The following is a 20,969-nucleotide window of genomic DNA, read 5'->3' on the forward strand; positions in this document are numbered from 1 at the left end:
AAAATACTCCATACTGAACAAAAGACATCAGATTCTACAAGGTACATGAACCTCTAAGAGGAACGATCCAAACAAACCCAAAGATAGAAATCCAAATCAATTGTCAGAAAATAAAAGACACAGAAAAAAATTGTTTTTGAAAATTAGAAAAGAAAAATGACACCATAAGTCTGGGAGGAAAAAACTTAAACGACAGCAGTTCTCTCACAAGCACCCACAGAGGCCACAAGGAAATGACAACCTTTTGCCAGAGCTGCAAGAAAAGAACTGCCAATCTGGCTTCTATACTTCCAGAATAAATATAAATATATGTCAATAATAAAATATACTTCAAAAATAAATATAAGTATACTTCAGGAATAGAAGGAAGATATATTCAGATGATGGGAAACTGTGAGAATATGGCATAAACATACCTTAAAATAAGGGGTAAAGCAAGTGCTTAGAAAACAAAGGAAATGATTGCTCAACAAAAGGAATCAGACCATGAGGAAGGAAGAAAGAACAATAGAAAGACCAAAATTAGGGTTTGACAATAAAGGCAAAAAAAAGTATCATATAATCAGATATGGATCTTTAAAAATACATAGAGCCTAGGGATGCAGCTCAGTGCTAAGAGTTCTTGCCTACAGTGTGCCCGGGTCTGGGTTCAATCAAAATTTTAAAAAATCAATGTAAAGAAAAAAAAATGTAAATTTTCTTTTTTGACAAAAAGAGCAAATGTGGTGACAAGTTTAAATTTCATATGGGAAATTTGATACAGGAAGCTAAACAGACTAAACAGAGGTAAGGATCCCTATTCACTAGAACTAGAAGAATGTTAACAATGGATCGATGTGACTACAGATATGAGACCTGGTCATGAAACCCCTATACTCAATGAATGTGGATAGAAGTGGTGGGAAAAGATGAGAGAATTAACCAAACAGCATATTGGAAACTTAAAGGGAAGAATGGCCTATAAGAATTTGGAATTGACAAAGGAAATTTAAGTTGTAGGATGTCTATGACAAGCTGAGTCCTGCCCATCACTTCTACTACTCCATGAATTAGACAACGTTGTCCATACCAACCAACATCTTATGTTTCACACCTTGGTTGTTGAGAAGACAAGTAAAGAATAAATAGAAGCAGAAAGATCTGAGGGCATTGTGACATGCTCAGAACACAAATCAGGGAGGGGGCACTGGACTTCCTGCATTCTTTTCTCAAACAGAATAGTGGACATTTTGAATTGAGCCAATTAAATCTCAGTTGACAAGACTTCAGGTGAGAGTGAGAGGGGGAAAAGGAAGGAAGGGAAATAGGGAGATAGGAAGGGAGAAAAGGAGGAAGAGAGAGAAACTGGGAGAAAATTTTAAAAGTAAGAGAAGGAAGGCAAAGATATATAACTTTTTGGAGAGTGATATGAGTTTTATATCTAGAAAACAGATAAGGAAAAAGAAGAAAGCTAAAAGTAATAAATCACAGATTCTTATATTTATGTATTATATTTCTATTTACATTTTTTAAATCTATGATTTTTATTACTGAACATAATAAAACTAATAGTAGATAGATTTGTATCTATGGCTGTGGTAGTTTTTACCTTGTTCTGTTTGGTTTGGCAATCAAATAATCCAAAGATGACATTTTCTTTATCATCCTAAAAAAATTTTAAAAGGTGTTTATTAGGTAGTATTGTTTATGAAGTTGTCAGTAGCTTTAAAATAAACCTGCAATGAGCCAGGTACAAGTGGCTCAAGCCTGTAATCCCTGCTACTCAGGAGGCTGAGAACTGAGAATTAACTTTCGAAGCCCACTTCAGCTTGGAAAGTTCCTGAGACTCTTAGCTCCAATTAATCACCAAAGAATTTGGAAGTGGAGCTGTGGCTCAAGTAGTATAGTAGCTGTGAGCAACAAAGCTCAAGGACAGCACACAGGACCAGAGTTCAAGCCCCAGGACTAGCACCAAAAAATAAAATGAAATAAACTTGCAATAATTCATCTGGTCTTAGCAATAAGCATTTGAAGAGAAGCTTGCTACACACGTAAGAAGGGCACAGATACTGACTCAGCTAGCTATTTGGGCACACAGAGGGACATAGATCAACTCCGATTAGCTCAGCAACTTTGGGGACCTGTCTAGTAGGACTGAGCATGATGAAAGAGAAAAATCCTTTTATACTTTTAAGGAGATACATATGATTGTACCTTTAAGGAGATATATATGATGGGTAATAAGATTGGCTGGAACAAATCCACAACATTCTTCTAAATAAAACTTTTGAATCAGGTGATTTTTTAAATGCACCATTCTTAGGTATAACTAGTAGCTTTTTTAACTAAAAGGGAAAAATGCATGGAAGGACAAGTGTGCAAACTGCCATTAGAATTATTCTTTCATGTATTTGTGTTAAAATTATCAATAAAGGTGAATTTCTCTTAGAAAACTGAACATTGAAAACATTATTAATGACTTTGAAGTCCACACATCTAACTCTGAATATCTAGGTATTTAATAATTTCTCAAAGAGAAACTTTTAAAACAATTATGTTTGAATATTTGTCTTTTTTCTAGAAAAATAAAATTTTTAATTTACTCAAAAGTTTTAAATTTCAGATATGTTGTTTAAACTTATTTCTGTTTTGTTTTGTTTTTTGCCAGTCCTGGGTCTTGAACTCTGGGCCTGGGTGCTGTCCCTGAGCTTTTCCTGCTCAAGGCTAGTGCTCTACCACTTGAGCCACAGTACCAGTTGTTTAAACTTATTTCCTAAGATGGAAAGAAAATCAATCTCTTACTCAGTACCACATATACTATACAAGGTCATGTGTCCAATGTTAACACCAACAAATATATATATATATATATATATATATATATATATATATATATATATATTTTTGCCAGTCCTGGGGCTTGAACTCAGGACATGAGCCCTGCCTTTGGCTTCCTTTTGTTCAAGGCTAGCACTCTACCACTTGAACCACAGTGCCACTTCCGGCTTTTTCTGTTTATGTGGTGCTGAGGAATTGAGCCCAGGGCTTCATGCATGCTAGGCAAGCACCCTACAACTAAGCCACATTCCCAGCTCCCACAAACAAATCTTATCCATTGCCTATAAGCAAAGCATAGCCTAGAATGCTGTAAAAAGAAAGTATATAATTAAAATATTAAATTTTATGTATATATATGTACCTTATAGGTATAAATAATATTCCCATTTCTTTCAACATTTAGTACACGTAAGCTCTCATAATTTGTTTCCCATATATCTGAAATAGAATAATAACAAGTTAGTATATAAAGGATGTTTAAAACATACTAGCACCAGACATAGTGGCTCATACTTATAATTATATCTACTTAGGTTGCTGATATTAGGGAGGATTGAAGTTCTAGACCAACCTGGCCAAAACAGTCCACAAGATCCCATCTCAACAGGAAAAGCTGGATATGGTAATACATATCTGTTGTCTTAGCTGCATCAAGAAGCCTAAATAGGGGCTGGGGGTATAGCCTAGTGGCAAGAGTGCCTGCCTCGGATACATGAGGCCCTAGGTTCGATTCCCCAGCACCACATATACAGAAAACGGCCAGAAGCGGCGCTGTGGCTCAAGTGGCGGAGTGCTAGCCTTGAGCGAGAAGAAGCCAGGGACAGTGCTCAGGCCCTGAGTCCAAGGCCCAGGACTGGCAAAAAAAAAAAAGAAGCCTAAATAGGGAGGATTGTAGTCCAGGCTAGCTGGAGCAAAAACCAAGATACTTTATCAAAAATAACGAACACAGAAAAAGGGCTGAAAGCATGGTGGAAGTTGTCTGCCTACCAAGCAAGAGATTCAAACTCCAGTACTGACAAAAAAGAAAAAAATCTAAGAAGTATTAGTGAAGTAAGTCCAGTACAGAGAATGCAAACCTAATCTATCACATTAGAAGTGAGAACATCCATGACTTTCAGGGAAGAACAAAGTTATAGGACTGGGAGGCATCACAGGGAGGCCCTATGAGGAGCTGGAGGATTGTATACCATGAGTACTGAGAGAAGCTTACTACAATAAGTCACTGAGCTATATATATTCTCTTGAATGTACTTTATGCCTCAATAAATTTCAAGTATCACCTAGTTCCCACTTTGTGTATTTTAAGACTACATCATCAGAAGCATACAAACCTAGAACTATTATAGTTTCCTGGTAGGTTAATTCCTGTGAGGCACCCAACTGAGCTGCCAAGTGTCTGGGTGGCTATTTAAAGTAACAATAGAAAAAAAGAAAATAACAATTGAATTCTAAATCTCTTGCTATGATACTAAAATCAAGAGGCCAAACTAGAGCACATGCCAGCTTCCCTATCCCATTTCCCCATAAGATGGAGTCTTTGGTGAAGGATCTGGTGAATTAGCACAGAAGAGGAAATCTTGCTATCAAGTGAACCCCAAACCACCATCATCAAAGTCTTCTGAACACAAAGAGTGGGAGGAAGGAAGAAGGAGAATAGGTAAGAGTAGAAAAATCTGCAAAGAAAAAAATATGCCATCAAAGTTCTCCTCTCCCCCTTGCTAAGAGAGTTCTGGAAGGCCTCTTCTAGAAGAGGCCTCTAATGAGAACATCAGATTAGAAATGCAGCTAGGTATGGCCAACCAGGTACAATATCATCTGCTTGTTTTTGTTTATTTGTTTTGTTTTTTGTTGCTAGTCCTGGGGCGTGGAATCAGGGCCTGAGCACTGTCCTTGGCTTCTTTTTGCTCAAGGCTAGCACTCTACCTCTTGAGCCACAGCACCACTTCTGGCTTTTTCTATATATGTGGTGCTGAGGAATCGAACCCAGGGCTTCATGTATAGGAGGCGAGCACTTTACCACACTAGGCCATATTCCCAGCCCCCAATATCATCTGCTTGTAATTCCAGATATTTGGCAGGGGGATCATTTGAGCTCAGGAGTCCAAGACTAGCCTGGGTAACAGCTAGTTCCTGTCTTAGGAGAAAGGAATAGCAAACAAACACAAAAAAGGCTGTGGTCTATGGAAACAATGGAATATAGTATAATAAGAGATTTAACCTATGATCTGTGAAAACACACCAAATAACAATAAAATAAAGCCAAGTCTTTCCCCATGGCCACATAAGCCCAATTTATATACAAGTCTCAAAAACAGGCAAAATTCATTACATTGCTCCATGCTGGAAGCAGGAGGGACGTCTGGCATATAATGTTTTCTTGTTCCTGGGAGTTTAGCTTTGTGAGAATTAAGCTGTGCACTTATTATTTCGGTACTTTTGTCTATAAAAGTTACATTTTAAAGAAAAACAAAGGCTCAACACAAAATATTTGATGTATAAATTAACAATTTTCCTTCTTCTAAAATTTGTAGAATATTCCTAAATTCTATAAAGGACTCAAATGCTGGCAGATCCACTATTAATAATTTTTAACCAGGAAGAAATGTATATTTTCACAATTCTCTGAAGAGCTGTCAAATATTAAAATTACTTAAACGTGACTGAGTTTTTCCCTACATGAATAATCATTTTTAGGGGCTAAACTCCTATAATATTAAGGACAAGCTCAAGTGTTCAGATAAAATATATACCAAATTCCTCAACCTCAGGGAATTTCCGTTTGTATTTTTAATTCAAAGAAGCGGGGGAAACCCAATTGGCTGATTGGTGAACTGGACATTGGAGCCAGGAAAGGGAAGAGAATTCACACATCACTGTGACATTGTTTGCCCCCACCCTCCTTCAACAGCCACTGTGTGGATCATCTGGGGTGGATCAATAGGACAGGGGGAAGTGTTTTTATACACAGAAACATGTGTTTTTCAAGATATATTGAACTTCCAGGGCTGGGGATATAGCCTAGTGGCAAGAGTGCCTGCCTCGGATACACGAGGCCCTAGGTTCGATTCCCCAGCACCACATATACAGAAAACGGCCAGAAGCGGCGCTGTGGCTGAAGTGGCAGAGTGCTAGCCTTGAGCGGGAAGAAGCCAGGGACAGTGCTCAGGCCCTGAGTCCAAGGCCCAGGACTGGCCAAAAAAAAAAAAAAAAAAAAAGATATATTGAACTTCCAAACACATTCCACACTGATTTTAAAATATAATGTTAATCATCTGATCTCTTAGCAGAACAGGATCCAATTAGCTTACTGACAAATAGCACTCCCCAACTGACAGTTCCCTTTTCTATGTCATCCATATGATGTGTGAGAAACTGCCAGCCCATTGCATTGATGGGACAATAGTTTCTGTGTGGTGATCAATATCACAGTGACACGGTAACAGAGACTCTTCTCATAGAAAAATGCTAAGTACAACAATGAGCTAAGTGTTTTGGACCAAGCTTACAACAGGAAAATGGAACCTTACTCAACATCTAAAGAGAGTTTCAATAAGTGGCTTTTCATCCTACACATGACTTAAAACTTAAGGAATGCAATGTGTCAATATTTTGAAAGTAGTTTTTTTTCTTTCAAGAGTACAAGGACACTGGGACAGACTTTCTCAAAAGTACACTTTAAAAGATTTCAGCTAAGAAATTTCTTTGCAAGAAATCTCACCAAGAAAGTCCAACTTTCTTTACAAACACATCTTAAAAAAAAAATCACCAACAAAGGCAACATGTGAAACATGTTTATTCCATTAAACCACGGTCTCTCAACTCTCACTGTGTTAGAGGTACCAGGGAATTTTTTTTTAAAGACTACTTATGTGCTAGGCCCAACCACAACATTATGATTATACCTGAATAACCCTCTTGTGTGGGTGCTTTTAAATCCCCAAAGTGATTCAACCAGAGTTGAAAACCAATAAACAATGTCTTTACATTATATATGGAGCAACAGTCATTAGGTGACATAATGAAGACCTCTATATGATATATGGTAGAGTCGAAAAAATTTTAAATAATGCTTTCCTGGGTACATTAGGCAATAGTAACCCTGTAGCTCCATATATGGTTCATATTTTCAGAATATTTGAAATAGAAACATTCGGCAATGTTGGAAATCCAGAGACAAATATCTCACCACACGCTGGTAACCACTGGCCCTGCCTCCCTGGATTCCTTACTCATAGTTTAACACACCCTTCTCAAAGAAGCATTCAATAACCTCTCTGCTTATTCACTCTGACTCTTCTCCCAGTGGTTCATCTCTGGAAAACCCAGAAGAGGAAGTTAAGCAATTTCAGATGAGGAAATGTGGCTTAATTTTACAGTTCAGTGTGCTTGGTTCTCACAAAGAAAAAAAACCCCAGAGTTTTTATAGGTAAGATGTTTTCATAAATAAACCTACTACAGAAAGGAGAGTAGCTAGAAAGATAAAGTAAGCAGATGCTAGTTTTCCAGATAGTCACAAGTGGGGTCATTTTACAGGAAGGTGTTTGCCAAGTATATAAATTTTATTCCAAACTGCTGTAAGGCTCCCCCCAATGTTTTTGCTTTATAATGGCAATACTTGTCAGAGAAGGGGGAATCATACAGTCTTACTAAAAGTTTTGAATGAATTCCCAATACATAGATCAAGAGGTGATAAAATATGGTTGTACCTAGGACACTGAGTCTGTAAATAATTCACTCAAATCCTCAGGCTCAGCATTGAGCAGATATTATAATCTCTAAATCTATGAAATAAAAATCGTGATGTGATTTGTACTCCACATTCTGAATGAAAAAGGGAAAGATGGGATAGTTAAGAATCAATAAAAGGAGAACAGAGAATTGAAACAGGAGACTAGGGAAGTCAAGAAGGAAACAAACAGGAAAGACCTTGGCAAGAGAATGTGAAACAAATGAGAACAACAACATGACTAAGGCCATTGCACTCTGACTACCCCCCACCCCAATCAGTCTTGGGGATATACAAGAACATCAAAAGGAAAGCTTAGGCTTAAACCAGTCATCTGGACAGATACCTACTTTCCCTGGCAAAGATAATCATCTCCTGGACACAGTGGCTTAAGACTATAATCCTAGCTACTTGGGAGGTTGATGTTAGGAAGATTACAGTTTGACCCAGAGTAGATAAAGAATTCATTTCAAGAGATAAAAAGCTGGGTGACATGGTACTTGTCTATTTTCCCAGCCACATAGAAAGTGTGAATAAGAGGGTCATCGTCCAGGTTGGCCCAGGCAGAATTATATACAGATAGTCCCTCACTTTCAATGATCCAATTTAGGATTTGGGGGATTTGTTTGTTTTGTTATTTTACAAAGGTACCAAAGCATTTCAAATAGAATGGAAACCATACCTTGAATTCTGAATACAGTGGGATGCTGTCTTATGGTACCGGGCAGTGGTAGCAAGCTGTACCTCCCAGTCAGCCACAATCTTGAGGATCAACAACCTGTATTCTACAGGGTACTGTGATACTAAGCTAGGATGCCCAGTAAGTTAGGTGTATTACATGTACCTTTTTTGTGGTACTGGAAGTTTTGAACTCAGGGCTAGCACTTATTAACATGAGCATGCCTCAAGCCCTTATACATTTTTGAGTTGGGATATTTTCAACATCTGTGAAATGGAGTGGTGAATATATATAGTTTTTAAATTATCTCCTATAAGTAACCTACTTTCAAATATTCTTTTATGGGTTCATTTTTACATTTAAGAACATTTTTTTCTCATTTTATTTCAGGGGAGACTATTTTCTCCAAGTTTCTTTGTTGTTGTTTGGGTTGTTTGGGGGGGGGAGGGGCGAGGGTTGGTCCTGGGACTTGAACACTGGGCTTGGGCACTGTCCCTGAGCTCTTCAGCTCAAGGCTAGTGCTCTACCACTTGAGCCACAGTGCCACTTCCGGTTTTCTCGTGGTTAGTTCGAGATAAGAGTCTTATGGACTTTCCTGCCCTGGCTGGCTTTGAACCAAGATCCTCAAGTCTCAGTCTCCTGAGAAGCTAGGATTACAGGTGTGAGCCACTAGCACCAGGTAATTTTGCAAAAGTTTAATGAGGAACCAAGAGTAGATGCATGAGCCAAAACTGGTCTCTTTACTCTAGCCCTTATTGACTGTCATGCTCTTATAGAATCAGCCATGATTGAAAGCCTGTTCCTGCCTGTTTTGCCAGGATTATGTCAGACTTCATGGGAATTGCTCAGTACCAGTAGGAAATTTTCATTTAGATTAGTGTGAAAATACAAGGCCCTGAGTTCAAACTCCAGGTACCACACAAAAGAAAGAAAAAATAAAAGAGAGAAATTGCAGGAAAATATTAAGAGTTCAAACTTAGAAAGCAAGTGTTGAAATGGTATTCAAATGGTATTGTTATATTTGAAAGGCTGAAAAACATGCCATGTGAACTTGTACTACTTTTTTTTTTCTTTTTCCTTGTCTGTTTGTTTGACTGAGTGGTTTGTCTAGTTTTGTTTCTTTTGTAGTCCCTTCCTGTGGCTGTACCCTCGCTACCACTGTATTACATCCAAGTACCGTGGATATTGTCTATATGGGTAATAGAACTGGGGAAAGGAGAGGGAATACTAAAATCGAGAGACAAAGAACAAAAAGACAAACCATTCCAAAAGCAACACTGAGAAACCATTTGGTGTAAAGCAACTGCACAACTCTTGAGGGGAGAGGGGAAGGGGGAGGGGGGAAGGGGGAAATGAGGGAGAAGGTAACAAGTAGAACAAGAAATGTACTCACTGCCTTTCATATGAATCTGTAACCCCTCTATATCACACTTTGACAATAAAGAAAAAATTAAATTTTAAAAAGAGTAAGTACTGGGGCTGGGAATGTGGCTTAGTAGAGTGCTTGCCTAGCATACATGAAGCCCTAGGTTTGATTCCTCAGCACCACATATACAGAAAAGGCCAGGGGGCTGGGAATATGGCCTAGTGGTAGAGTGCTCGCCTCACATACATGAAGCCCTGGGTTCGATTCCTCAGCACCACATATATAGAAAAAGCCAGACGTGGCGCTGTGGCTCAAGTGGTAGAGTGCAAGCCTTGAGCAAAAAGAAGCCAGGTACTGTGCTCAGGCCCTGAGTTCAAGCCCCAGGACTGGCAAAATAAAAAAAGAGTAAGTACTCATTTATATTTGAAAAGCTATAAAAAAGTAAGTACTATTGTGGCACTGTGGTTTGAATAAGCAAAATATTATTAATATTAGAAAAACTAGTATTTCTAGTAAATTTACCAAATGAGGATACTCAGGAGTATCTTTTATTTTAGTGAAGCATTAATATACAAGTTCATAGTTCTTTACAGATCAGCAAAAGATACAAAGAAGCCAAAATCCAACAAGATTACACACAGCTTTTCAATCACAACACACATCACTAAAACATGAGTGTGACATTTCACACTTATCTGACTTCTCATTTGCAGACACCTGTCACTTAGCAAAGTAAGGTGGGCATTCTGACAGAGAACTCCCTGGCAGTAGAAAATAGACTGGGACCTGCCTGTAGTATTCCAAAAAGCTAAGCCTTTCACATGGCATGTTGAAAACAATGACAACAGTGCTATAACACTCATCTCCATATTTGTGGTTGTCCCGTACTATCACTTTATCTCATCTGAGTAACCTGGACACTGTATATACTTGTATTAGAAGTAGGGAAGGTAAAGGGAATTTCAAAACCGAGAGACAAAGGATAAAAAGACAAATGACTCCAAAAGCAATACTTAGAAAACCATTTGGTGTAAACCAACTGAACAACTCATGAGGGGAGAGGGAAAGGGATGGAGGGAGGGGGGAAATGAGGGAGGAGGTAACAAATTGGACAAGAAATGTACCCACTGCCTTACGTATGAAACTGTAACCCCTCTGTACATCACTTTGACAATAAATAAACAATTACGGGGGGGGGAGACAATTTGGGAGATTAATTCAGATGATATATGTTTCAAACATTGTAACCTCTGGATTCTGTGTAAGAATAAATGTACTAATATTTATTAACCACCTCTCTCCCCCCCCCAAAAAAAAAGCTGAGCCTTGGAACCTATTTAGACAGGCAGAAGACTTTTTAAATTCTCTTCCTCACACCCCCCACACACACTCAAAGTAAAATTTTATTCATAATGACACTAATAACAAAATCAGGTACAAATACACACAGCTGACATTGTAGAACTAACCACCCATAGGCCAAGACAAGGAAACCTGCGAATAATTCTGCTCAAGCAGATGCTAGTGTGCAGATAGATACAAAGCAGCAATGAAGTTGGGTAATTTGATGCCTCTTCATTCACACACATGTACAGTCTACAGTGTTTAAGGAAGATCTAGGTAAAGAGGCCAGCACGCATAAGTGGACAGCTCTTGGGCAGGAAGAAACCTAGGAAATCTCTCTCTCTCTCTCTCTCTCTCTCTCTCTCTCTCTCTCTCTCTCTCTCTCTCTCTCTCTCTCTCTCTCTCTCTCTCTCTCTCACACACACACACACACACACACACACACACACACACACCCCTTCATTAAAGAAGATCAACACTGGGCTTAATCATTTTTCACTCCATCTCCAGAGTCAAAACAGTTATGTGTGCGGCAGCCTCGGCTGATGGGCATGTATTCCAATTTCTGAGGTAAGGGGTGGAGGAGAGGGAGGCTAGGCATCATTGTGGCATTGTGGGTCTCAGCATGTGAGGCCGCGGGGGTGATGGGCGCTCTAGGGCTCTTATATAACAGGCTCGCTGCGCTGCTCCCAGCCTCGAAAAGAACCCCGCTCGCTGTGCTTCACCTCTGCCACGCAGACACAGAGACATGGACACAAGGACACGGGAATGCGCCGCACAAACTTTCAGCAAACTCCAAAAGACTGAGTCCCCCTTCTTAAAAGTAGATCAGGCCGGGAAGAGGCATGCGCACGCGCACACACACGAATCACAGGAGAGATCAAATGGAGCAAAAGTGAAATCTTTCTACGGTGGTGGTTTTCCTGGTGACCACAATTCCATTTTGAGAGGTGTGCGTGCGTGCGTGCGTGGGTGTATGCTGGGTTGTGTGTGTGTGTGTGTGTGTGTTGTGTGTGCGCGTGCACCTTTCCATTTGGAGAAGCCCCTTGTCCCGGCAGAGCCACCTGGGCTAGTGAAGTGTGAATGAGCCTCGCTCACTCTCACAGCCATTCCCCCACTCCACCCCCTCCCCCACCACGAAGTGACCACGCTCAGGGGGTACCGCCAGCGTCCCCAGACTTTCCACACTTTCTACAGACTTTCCAGCGCGAGGACGGCGCAGCCCAGCCACGACCTTTACCGGAGGGCCCGGGGTGACACGGGCAAAGCCAGAATCCCTCTGGTTTCCAGAGGGACACTCAGCCTCTAGGCACCGATCTTCACAGCTTAGCGGGGCGGGGAAGAAAATGCGGGGGTCCAGGATGCCTCGGCGGGTCAGTGATCCCCCCCACTGCATCCCAGCCTGGGAGCCCTTTAGGTTTAAATGACTCTGCCTCCTGTCCCCACCCTAACCGCGGGACACGCGCGCCCGGGCACCTGCGATGCCGCCTTCCGCGCCCTGAGCCTGCAGCCAGGGGAGCACGTCTTCCCGGAGATCGAAATCACCGACCAGACGGAGAGCCATCGCCAACACGCAGCCCCGAGGCGGACATCCCCTGCCCGGTCACCACCTTCCTTCCACCGCGAGACCGCCCTCCGTCTCCTTCCTCTCCCCCCACCCCCGCCCCTCCCGGGGCACCGCGGCTGCTTTCGGTTCTGCCCAGGGGCCAGAGCGCCGCCTTCTCCGGGCAGGCGGCCTTCATTCCAGGAGCCAGGAGAGAGAATCCAGGGGGAGGAGGGGGAAGAGTGTGATCTGGAGCCCTGGAGAAGAGGCTAGATCGATGGCTTCCTAAAGAGGCTGCACGTCGGAGGGGCAGGAAGCATTGCTCTTCTCTAGCCCCAAGTGATTTTACTGTGCAAGAAAACAAACCAGAGAAGGCCAGGCTGGTCACCCGAGAAGGTGCACGGTCGCCAGAACCTATTCAACCAGCTTGGGGGTGATCGTGCTTTATAAATAAAGTTGCAGCAGGAGCATGTGAAGAGCATGGTTCTAGTTTAAGGGAGACTGGACAAGCTTTATTCAGCCTACCACCACCAACAGGATCCTCTTTGCCTATGAGGACTTCCAGCCTCTTCAGTGGCTAGAGGAGGTGGAATGCTCCACGCAGAGACGCCTTTATCTTGGACGCCTTTTCCATCCCTTCCCTCCTTTTACAAATAGGGATATATGTATGTGAGATATATATATATATATATATATATCTCGCCTTCCAACGTTCTCCTTTCAGAACTTGCACCACTGGGAAGCTTATTGGTGGTTGTGGTCTGAGCCTTGTTAGATCCAATCTATCCAGAACACCAAAGCTAGCTTATGACTCTTCCCAAAACTGAGCTAGCCTCTTGTCCTTGAGGAGCAACTTCCTGCCACAGAGTAAAATGTCTATTCTACCTAGAACGTCAACCCCCAAGGCTGCTGACCTGGCTCTCGGAAGTCCCATACCTACTCCCGCTTTTTCTAGCCCAGCTCCATGGAGCCTTCTCATTCCTGCAGCGCATAGTAACCCCACCCTTGAACTCCTAGAGTGTCTATGCTAGAACAGCTCATTGAACATAAAAATTCGGTCTTGAGGCCAGACTCCCATGGCTCACTCCTGTAATCCTAGACTCAGTAGGCTGAGATCTGAGGATTTTAGTTTTAAAACCAGCCCAAGCAGGAGAGTTCAGAGAGACTCTTGACTTCAATTAACCACCAGGGAAACAAAAGTGGAGTTGTGGCTCAAAGTGGTAGTTCTAGCCTTGAGCAAAAAAGCTCAGGGACAGATCTCAGGCCCTGAGTTCAAGCCCCACAATGGACAAAAAAGATTTATCTTGTTGAATGGATCAAAAAAATGTGGTACCTGTACACAATGGCATTCTACACAGCGATTAGAAATTATAAAATAATGGCATTCGCAGGGAAATGGTCAGACCTTGAACAAATAACGTTGACCAAGACAAGCCTAGAACACAGAGAACAAAGGTGCATGGTCTCCCTGATATGTGGATGTTGGGGGTTGGGGGTGGAGAACAGAAGAGATCATGTCTGTAAAACAACAAACTTCTTTTCAAATGGTATTTCCACATGTTTTGGTCAGCAACTTTACATCATGTCTCTAAAACCAAACAATTACTAAACAAACATAAAAATGTCTAGGATAGACCTATCAGAGGATCACAATAGCTCAACAGCTATGTACACATGATTATATAAGACGAGACTAAACAAAATGAACTCCAAAAGATGGAAACAGGAATATTTTATTGTTGTTTAATGTATTAATGTTTAATGTATTAATGTTTAATTTATTGTTTAATGTACTAATTATATACTAATTACTAGTATACTAATTAATGTCTAATTTCCTATGGTGTACCCCCTTTGGTCACTGTATATGATTTTGGCACACTGGATATTGTATATATGTTTATCTGAGCTAGGGAAGAGAAAGAAAAATGAGGGAGGTTGTAACAAATATGACAAGAAATGTACTCACTACCTTATTATGTAACTGTAACTCCTCTGTACATCACCTTGACAATAAATTTTTTTTAAAAGATTGATCTTGTGTTTTGGGACAGCTCTCTGCCCTCACTAGAGGCTGATAAAGCACTCCAGAACATGTTCCATACTTAAGGGAAGAAAGTGACTACAGTAATGAAGAATGACTTTTCACTTGTTTATCAAAGTCAAGGTTAATACAACACCTGCACTGGTATTGTCTGAGATGCTATTTTACAATGTAAACTCCTAGTCTCAAAGTCTAGACATGTGCAAGACTCCCAGATGGTTTAGCCAACTCAGTAGTCTTGCTAAGGTTTGAAAATTCCTCTAAATAAAATAGAATTAATAATATAAAATCTTAATTTTCCCCCTAAAGACGTGTTTCTCCAAGGACGGTAATAGATGGATTTCAGACAGAATCCCACTATTCACACACACAGGAAAATCCTCCCATTTGCAATTTGCAATATGGTTTCAGAATAATCTAATGTTAATATTTGCTATGACTAACAGAAAGCCATGAGAAGCTATCATGACTAATATTTTCTACAAAATAAGGGTTGTCACCTTTGTTATGCAGAAGTGTCCTCATTTGACTATTTTTAAAACTCACTCTTTCCATTGTTTTTATTTTCACAGTTAACTTCTACTTTTGTTAAGCAAGACTGCTTTTATAATCATTCAGTGGTGATATAAAAATTCTCTTCAAAATAAATTTAAATTGAAAGAAAAAAGGATAGAAGGAAAGAAATAGTAACCAAGATAAGATATGACTAAAAACCACAAAGCTGCGGTATGAGTGTCTGAACTTTGGAGATTAGCAAAGAGACTGGACAAGGTTAAGTGCGCTGGTAGGTTTTTTTGTTTTTTTCAATTTGGACAGAACTGGAGAATATTATTTAAAATGATGCCTTATTAAGGCAGCTTTATAAGGGCCTTACTCAGCCTAGATCTATTGGCTCATGCCTGTAATACTAGCTACTCAGGAAGCTGAGATCTGAGGATCACAGTTTGAAGCCACCCTGAGCAGGAAAGTCCTTAAGACTGTCTTGTCTGGTTTGTAGCTAATTAATAGCTACTGTTATGTTATCAGGAAGGTCGGGCAGGGAGGTGTTGAACTCAGGGCCTGACCTTGCTAAAAGGCAGTCTACAACTTGAGCTAGCCCAGAGAGGACTGGTTAAGTTGCCTTCCTGGTTGCCTGTGATTCTGAGACCACTCAAGAAATAACGAAGGGGCTGGGGATATAGCCTAGTGGCAAGAGTGCCTGCCTTGGATACACGAGGCCCTAGGTTCAATTCCCCAGCACCACATATACAGAAAACGGCCAGAAGTGGCGCTGTGGCTCAAGTGGCAGAGTGCTAGCCTTGAGCGGGAAGAAGCCAGGGACAGTGCTCAGGCCCTGAGTCCAAGGCCCAGGACTGGCCAAAAATAATAATAATAATAATAATAATAATAATAATAATAATAAAATAACGAAGTGTGGCTTACTCAAAATAGCTAAAGTGAGTTTTTTAAGTTCATGCTAGGGTTTTGGGTTGACTCTTCCTGCCCTCCCCCTCCCCCACTGATTTCCCAGTGCCCTGGATCAAACCCAGTACCTAATTCATGATTGCCTGATATGCTACCTCTCTTGCTTAAACCATTATATTTGAATTAATAGAAAGAATTGGAAATGTGGATTGAGAAAATCATTTGTCTGTAGATGATAACTTATTTAACGGAGACATTCAAATTAAAAGTTTTAGTGTATTCTCTTGATCATGAAAGAGATTCACTTGGGTGCTGGTGGCTCACAAGTGTAACCCTAGTTACTCAGGAGGCTGAGCTCTGAGGATCATGGTTCAAAGCCAGCCCAGGCAGGAAAGTCTATGAGACTCTTATCTCCAATTAACTAGCAGAAAGCTGGAAGTGGAGGTATGGCTCAAATAGCAGAGCATCAGCCTTAAGTGAAAAAGCCAAGAAAGGGTGTTAAACCCTGGTTTCTGGCCCCATTACCAGCAAAAAAAAGAAAGAAAGAAAGAAAGAAAGAAAGAAAGAAAGAAAGAAAGAAAGAAAGAAAGAAAGAAAGAAAGAAAGAAAGAAAGAAAGAAAGAAAGAAAGAAGAAGGAAGGAAGAGGAAGAAGGAAGGAAGGAAGGAAGGAAGGAAGGAAGGAAGGAAGGAAGGAAGGAAGGAAGGAAGGAAGGAAGGAAGGAAGGAACTCCAGGAAGTATTCAATTTGATTCTGAAGGAGATAGAGAATGGCTTATTCAATAAAATCCGATCCAAAAGTCAAACTTGGAAGAACAGGAAACAGGTGTGTGTGTGTGTGTGTGTGTGTGTGTGTGTGTGTGTGTGTGTCTTTACTGAAATCAATGGAAATTACACAAGCACTCATTTGAATCTACAGGGTACATAGTAAGCTTGTATTTTCCAAGAAATAATTATTCTAAGCTTTGTTTGTTTTGTTTTTTGCCAGTCCTGGGACTTGAACTCAGGGCCTAAGCACTGTCTCTGGCTTCTTTTTGTTCAAGGCTAGCACTCTACCACTTGAGCCACAGTGCCACTTCCAGCTTTTTCTTTATATGTGGTGCTGAGGAGTTGAACTCAGAGCTTCATGTATACGAGGCAAGCACTTTACCACTAGGCCACATTCCCCGCCCTTGTTCTAAGCTTTGTAACAAAGATGCAGTAGGTACAGTGAGGAAGCTTCTTATGTAGATATTCAGAGCATTGCTTCTCTATAGTCATCTATTTTATTTTATTTGTGCTAGTCCTTGGGGTTGAACTGAGCACTGTCCCTGAGCTTCTTTTGCTCAAGGCTAGCACTCTACCACGTGATGCACTGCTCCACTTCCCTTTTTTCCCTAAATAGTTGGAGATAAGAGTCGCTGGGGTTTTGCTACCCAAGCTGGCTTCCGACCTCAATCCTCAAATAGCCTCCTGAAACTAGGATTACAGCCATGATCCACTGATGCCCAGCAATCCTTTATTTTTATTAGAATTACAAAGGAACCAGAATTTAGTGTGACAGTTGTTGTGACTTTGAAGGGTGAATTTGAAGGTGGCAAACAGGTCCTCTGGCCAGGGATTGATTTGGAAATGAGCACATGTATCAGTTAGGACTAGGTTCACTAGAAGTTAATAAAAACTCAAATTAACAGCAAATTAAACACACAAAGTTTTATTCTCTTACTCATTTGGAGGTAGCAGTCCAAAGCTCAGAGGCAGGTCCCAGAATTCACCAGGATCCCAGGTTCTTTCCAGTTTTTTTTTTTTTTTGTTGTTGTTGTTGTTGTTCAAATAAGCCCTGATCATACTGTTGTCACAGTCCAGGATAACTGTAAACGATTCAACCATCATGTGCGTGGTATGCCTGCCTACCTGCCTCCCTCCCTCCCTCCTTTCTTTTTCTCTTTTACTTTCTCATTCTCTCCCTCTTCCTTCTCATTCTCTCCTCCTTCCTTCCTTCCTTCCTTCCTTCCTTCCTTCCTTCCTTCCTTCCTTCCTTTCTTTCTTTCTTTCTTTCTTTCTTTCTTTCTTTTCTTTCTTTCTTTCTTCCTTCTTTTCTTTCTTTCTTTTTTTTTTGAGACAGGTTCTCTCTATGTAGCCCCAACTAGTCTTAAATCTCTTCTACCTCAGCCTCCCAAGGGATGGGATTACAGTTGTGTTCTACTATGCCTAGCCTAAGAGCCTCTCTTTTAAAAATATTTCCCCAAAGTTCTACACAATATTTCTACTTATTTTCGTTGACTAGCATTTAATTATTAGTCAAGACTTTGAATAGTGACATGGATAGTTTTGACATAGTTGGTGCAGGACTTTAAGGTAGATTACACTTCCCCACTCTACTAAAGACCCCTAAAGAAAAATTAACCTTGTACTCTGTGAAGTTACATCTCCAAAACTGACTGACAATAAGCCATTGTCAAATAATAAGAGAAGCATATTGGAAACTTGCACTACTTAAATGACTACCTTTTCTGCTTAATAGGAAACTTCCATTAAGTGACCTTAAGGAAATAAACCTATTAAAACCAGACTTTTTTCCCAAAACAATCATGATTTTATTTCCTAGGGAAATGGATGGCAAACATCAGTTGGTAGAAACATATCTATTACAGATTTTCATTACAAAGTACAAGAAATGTATCCAATGCCTAATGTATGAAAGTGTAACCTCTCTGTAATTCAGTTTGATAATAAAATATATATAATAAAAAGTATGCTTTTTCAGTCAAGTACTGGCAGCTCATAGCTGCAATCTTAACTACTCAGGAGACTGAGATCTGAGAATCACTGTTCAAAGCCAGCCTACTCAGGAAAGTCTGTGAAACTTTCTCCACTAAGCTACAAAGAAAAGCCGGAAGTGGAGCTGTGGCTCAAGTGGTAGAGTACTAGCCTTGAGCAGAAAAGCCCAGGGACAAGCGCCCAGCTCCTGAGTTCAAGCCCCAGGATCAGAAGAAGAAAGAAAAGAAGAGAAAAAGAAAAAGAAAAAGAAACTATGCTTTTCAAGTACTTTGGTTCCATGAACAGAAAGCCATCTAAAAAAAGAAACATATAACATATTTGTATGTGTATGTGTGTATGTTGCTGTTTTTGTCCTGTACATAGATTTTTTTTAATTTCTAAATATCAAAGAGAATATCTGAAGCAATTCATTAAAATCTTGGCAGCCAGGCCCTGCACTCCAGCTCACCCTGAAAGCCTTCTTTACTGAAGCTGAGCTCTCCCAGTAGTGCTGGCCACAGTAGATCTATTGTCACTGGCTCTCTGCAGGGGCAATTCCTGAAGGAAACCAGTCAGCCAAACCAGGGTCTCCCATAAGTAAAAGCTAAGCAAGTAAAATTCCCATCGCTAAAGTGGTGGCTTCTAACACTCTTTTAATTCCCTTAGGAAAGTAAGTTGGAGTGAAATTAAATAGTATGTTATAAGATGCAATGCTCCAATTCAGAGGAAATCGAGTGTCCCCAGAGCAAGTGTCATTTGTGAGGATGAAGGGAGGAGGAGTATGGGGATATGATAGGCTAAACTTCTATCACTGACTCAGGAAAATTTCTTCTTAGTTTTTTGTTTTTGTTTTTTTTTTAAGATTTTACATATGTTGCAGGTGATCTTCATAGTAAGCTGTGACTCCTTGCAAAAACCATTACATTTTCTACATTTTTTTTTAACCTGCCTGTGGCTCTGAGTCTGTTTTTTGCTGCTGTCTCTCCTTCCATTGGCTTGGCTAATTAAGAGTGGGAAATGTTTCCTGAAATGATTTCAGTGCTCCAAGCAGCCTCTTCCTTCCCTCTCCTTCCCTCCCAGAGCTCTGTCTTTAGTGTCTTTGTTCTTCACACAAAGTAGTCCCTGCAAGCATTGATCAAAGCTCTATGAATACACACTGACTCATTAACTACTTAAAGATCTTCCCTAAGTAGCTTCTTATAAAATTTCAATTGTTGTTTATTTTCTTATTTATCTTCCCATGAATCATTATGTATAAAGGGAAAAAGATTTGATCAGAGGTATATGTGTACATACACACACACACACACACACACACACACAAAATCATCATAGAAAATCCTACTGAAAAAATTTTAATGTGCCTTTGAACCTTGGCTTATATTCTTCCTAATAATGCAGAGAAAGAGAAACGGGCCTGACTCCTTTAAAGAGGATGGGTTAATTATCAAAATTCCCTGTACCAGTTCTCTTCAATCTCTTTTATTTTCTAAAAATAACTTAATTTGCTTAAATATTGAGATTTTTCAGGCAATCATTTGTAAGTTTCATTAGTTCTCTATTAATGTTTCCTTTTCTGTTTAATTATTTATGAAATATATTTAATGAAAGCCTTTTTGTTCTCAAAATTATGCACCTTTAAATTGGGAGAAAGATGCAATTCACAGAGCATCTGCCCAGAAAGCCAAGGTACTGAGTTCAAACCCCAGTATGGCAAAAAATTAAAAAGCAATGCACTCTTTTCTCAAATTTGGAGATTTTTTTTCTCAAACTTGGTAGATTTTTTTTTTTAAGTGATCTGTGCTGGGCACATTGGCATTCACCTGTAATCCTAGCTATTCAGGAAGCTGAGATCTGAAGACTGTGGATCGAAGCCAGCAGGGGCAGAAAAGTCCATGACTCTCATCTTTAATTAACTACCCCAAAGCCAGAGTGAAGCTGTGGTTCAAGTGGTGGAGTGCTAGCCTTGAGCAAATAATCTCAGCAACAGTGGTCAGGCCCTGAGTTCAAGCCCTAACACTGGCTCACAAAAAATGTGATCTGTGTGTCTGTCATTGTAGTGAAATCCTGTCTGCTGGTCAGGGGGAAGGGGGACTAGTAAAACAAATCAGTACCAACAAGAGAAACAAATTGCCCATCAGCTTGCTCAGGATTAATGACAACCCAAAGCCTGTAATGTGTCACCTTCTCTTCAGGGACTCTGGTTTTCTGATGTCCATCTAATCTGTGTCCACTCCTGGGAAGAGATAGAATAGTTTCTTGTCCTGGATAATTTCTGATAATATGAAAAGCTTGTCCCTTGAGAAAAG

General features: G+C 40.3%; 1 protein-coding gene across 3 annotated transcripts in view; it reads right to left on the minus strand.

The window, feature by feature from the left end:
• Positions 1-12,984, minus strand: part of LOC125346918 (gamma-secretase activating protein) — a 76,810-nt gene extending 63,826 nt beyond the window's left edge. For 2 of the 3 annotated variants that reach the window (XM_048339847.1, XM_048339846.1), the window contains exons 1-3: positions 12,409-12,984; positions 3,179-3,255; positions 1,589-1,645 (exon numbers count right to left, since the gene is read on the minus strand). In XM_048339847.1, the coding sequence (XP_048195804.1) occupies positions 1,589-1,645; positions 3,179-3,255; positions 12,409-12,496 (222 nt within the window). In that variant the 5' untranslated portion in view covers positions 12,497-12,984. The remainder of the gene's footprint in view (positions 1-1,588; positions 1,646-3,178; positions 3,256-12,408) is intronic. The other variant, XM_048339845.1, reaches the window with a different exon arrangement.
• Positions 12,985-20,969: the final 7,985 nt, after the last annotated feature.

This window comes from Perognathus longimembris, chromosome 2 (genome assembly GCF_023159225.1).
Source record: "Perognathus longimembris pacificus isolate PPM17 chromosome 2, ASM2315922v1, whole genome shotgun sequence".
In the NCBI taxonomy this organism is placed as follows: domain Eukaryota; kingdom Metazoa; phylum Chordata; class Mammalia; order Rodentia; family Heteromyidae; genus Perognathus; species Perognathus longimembris.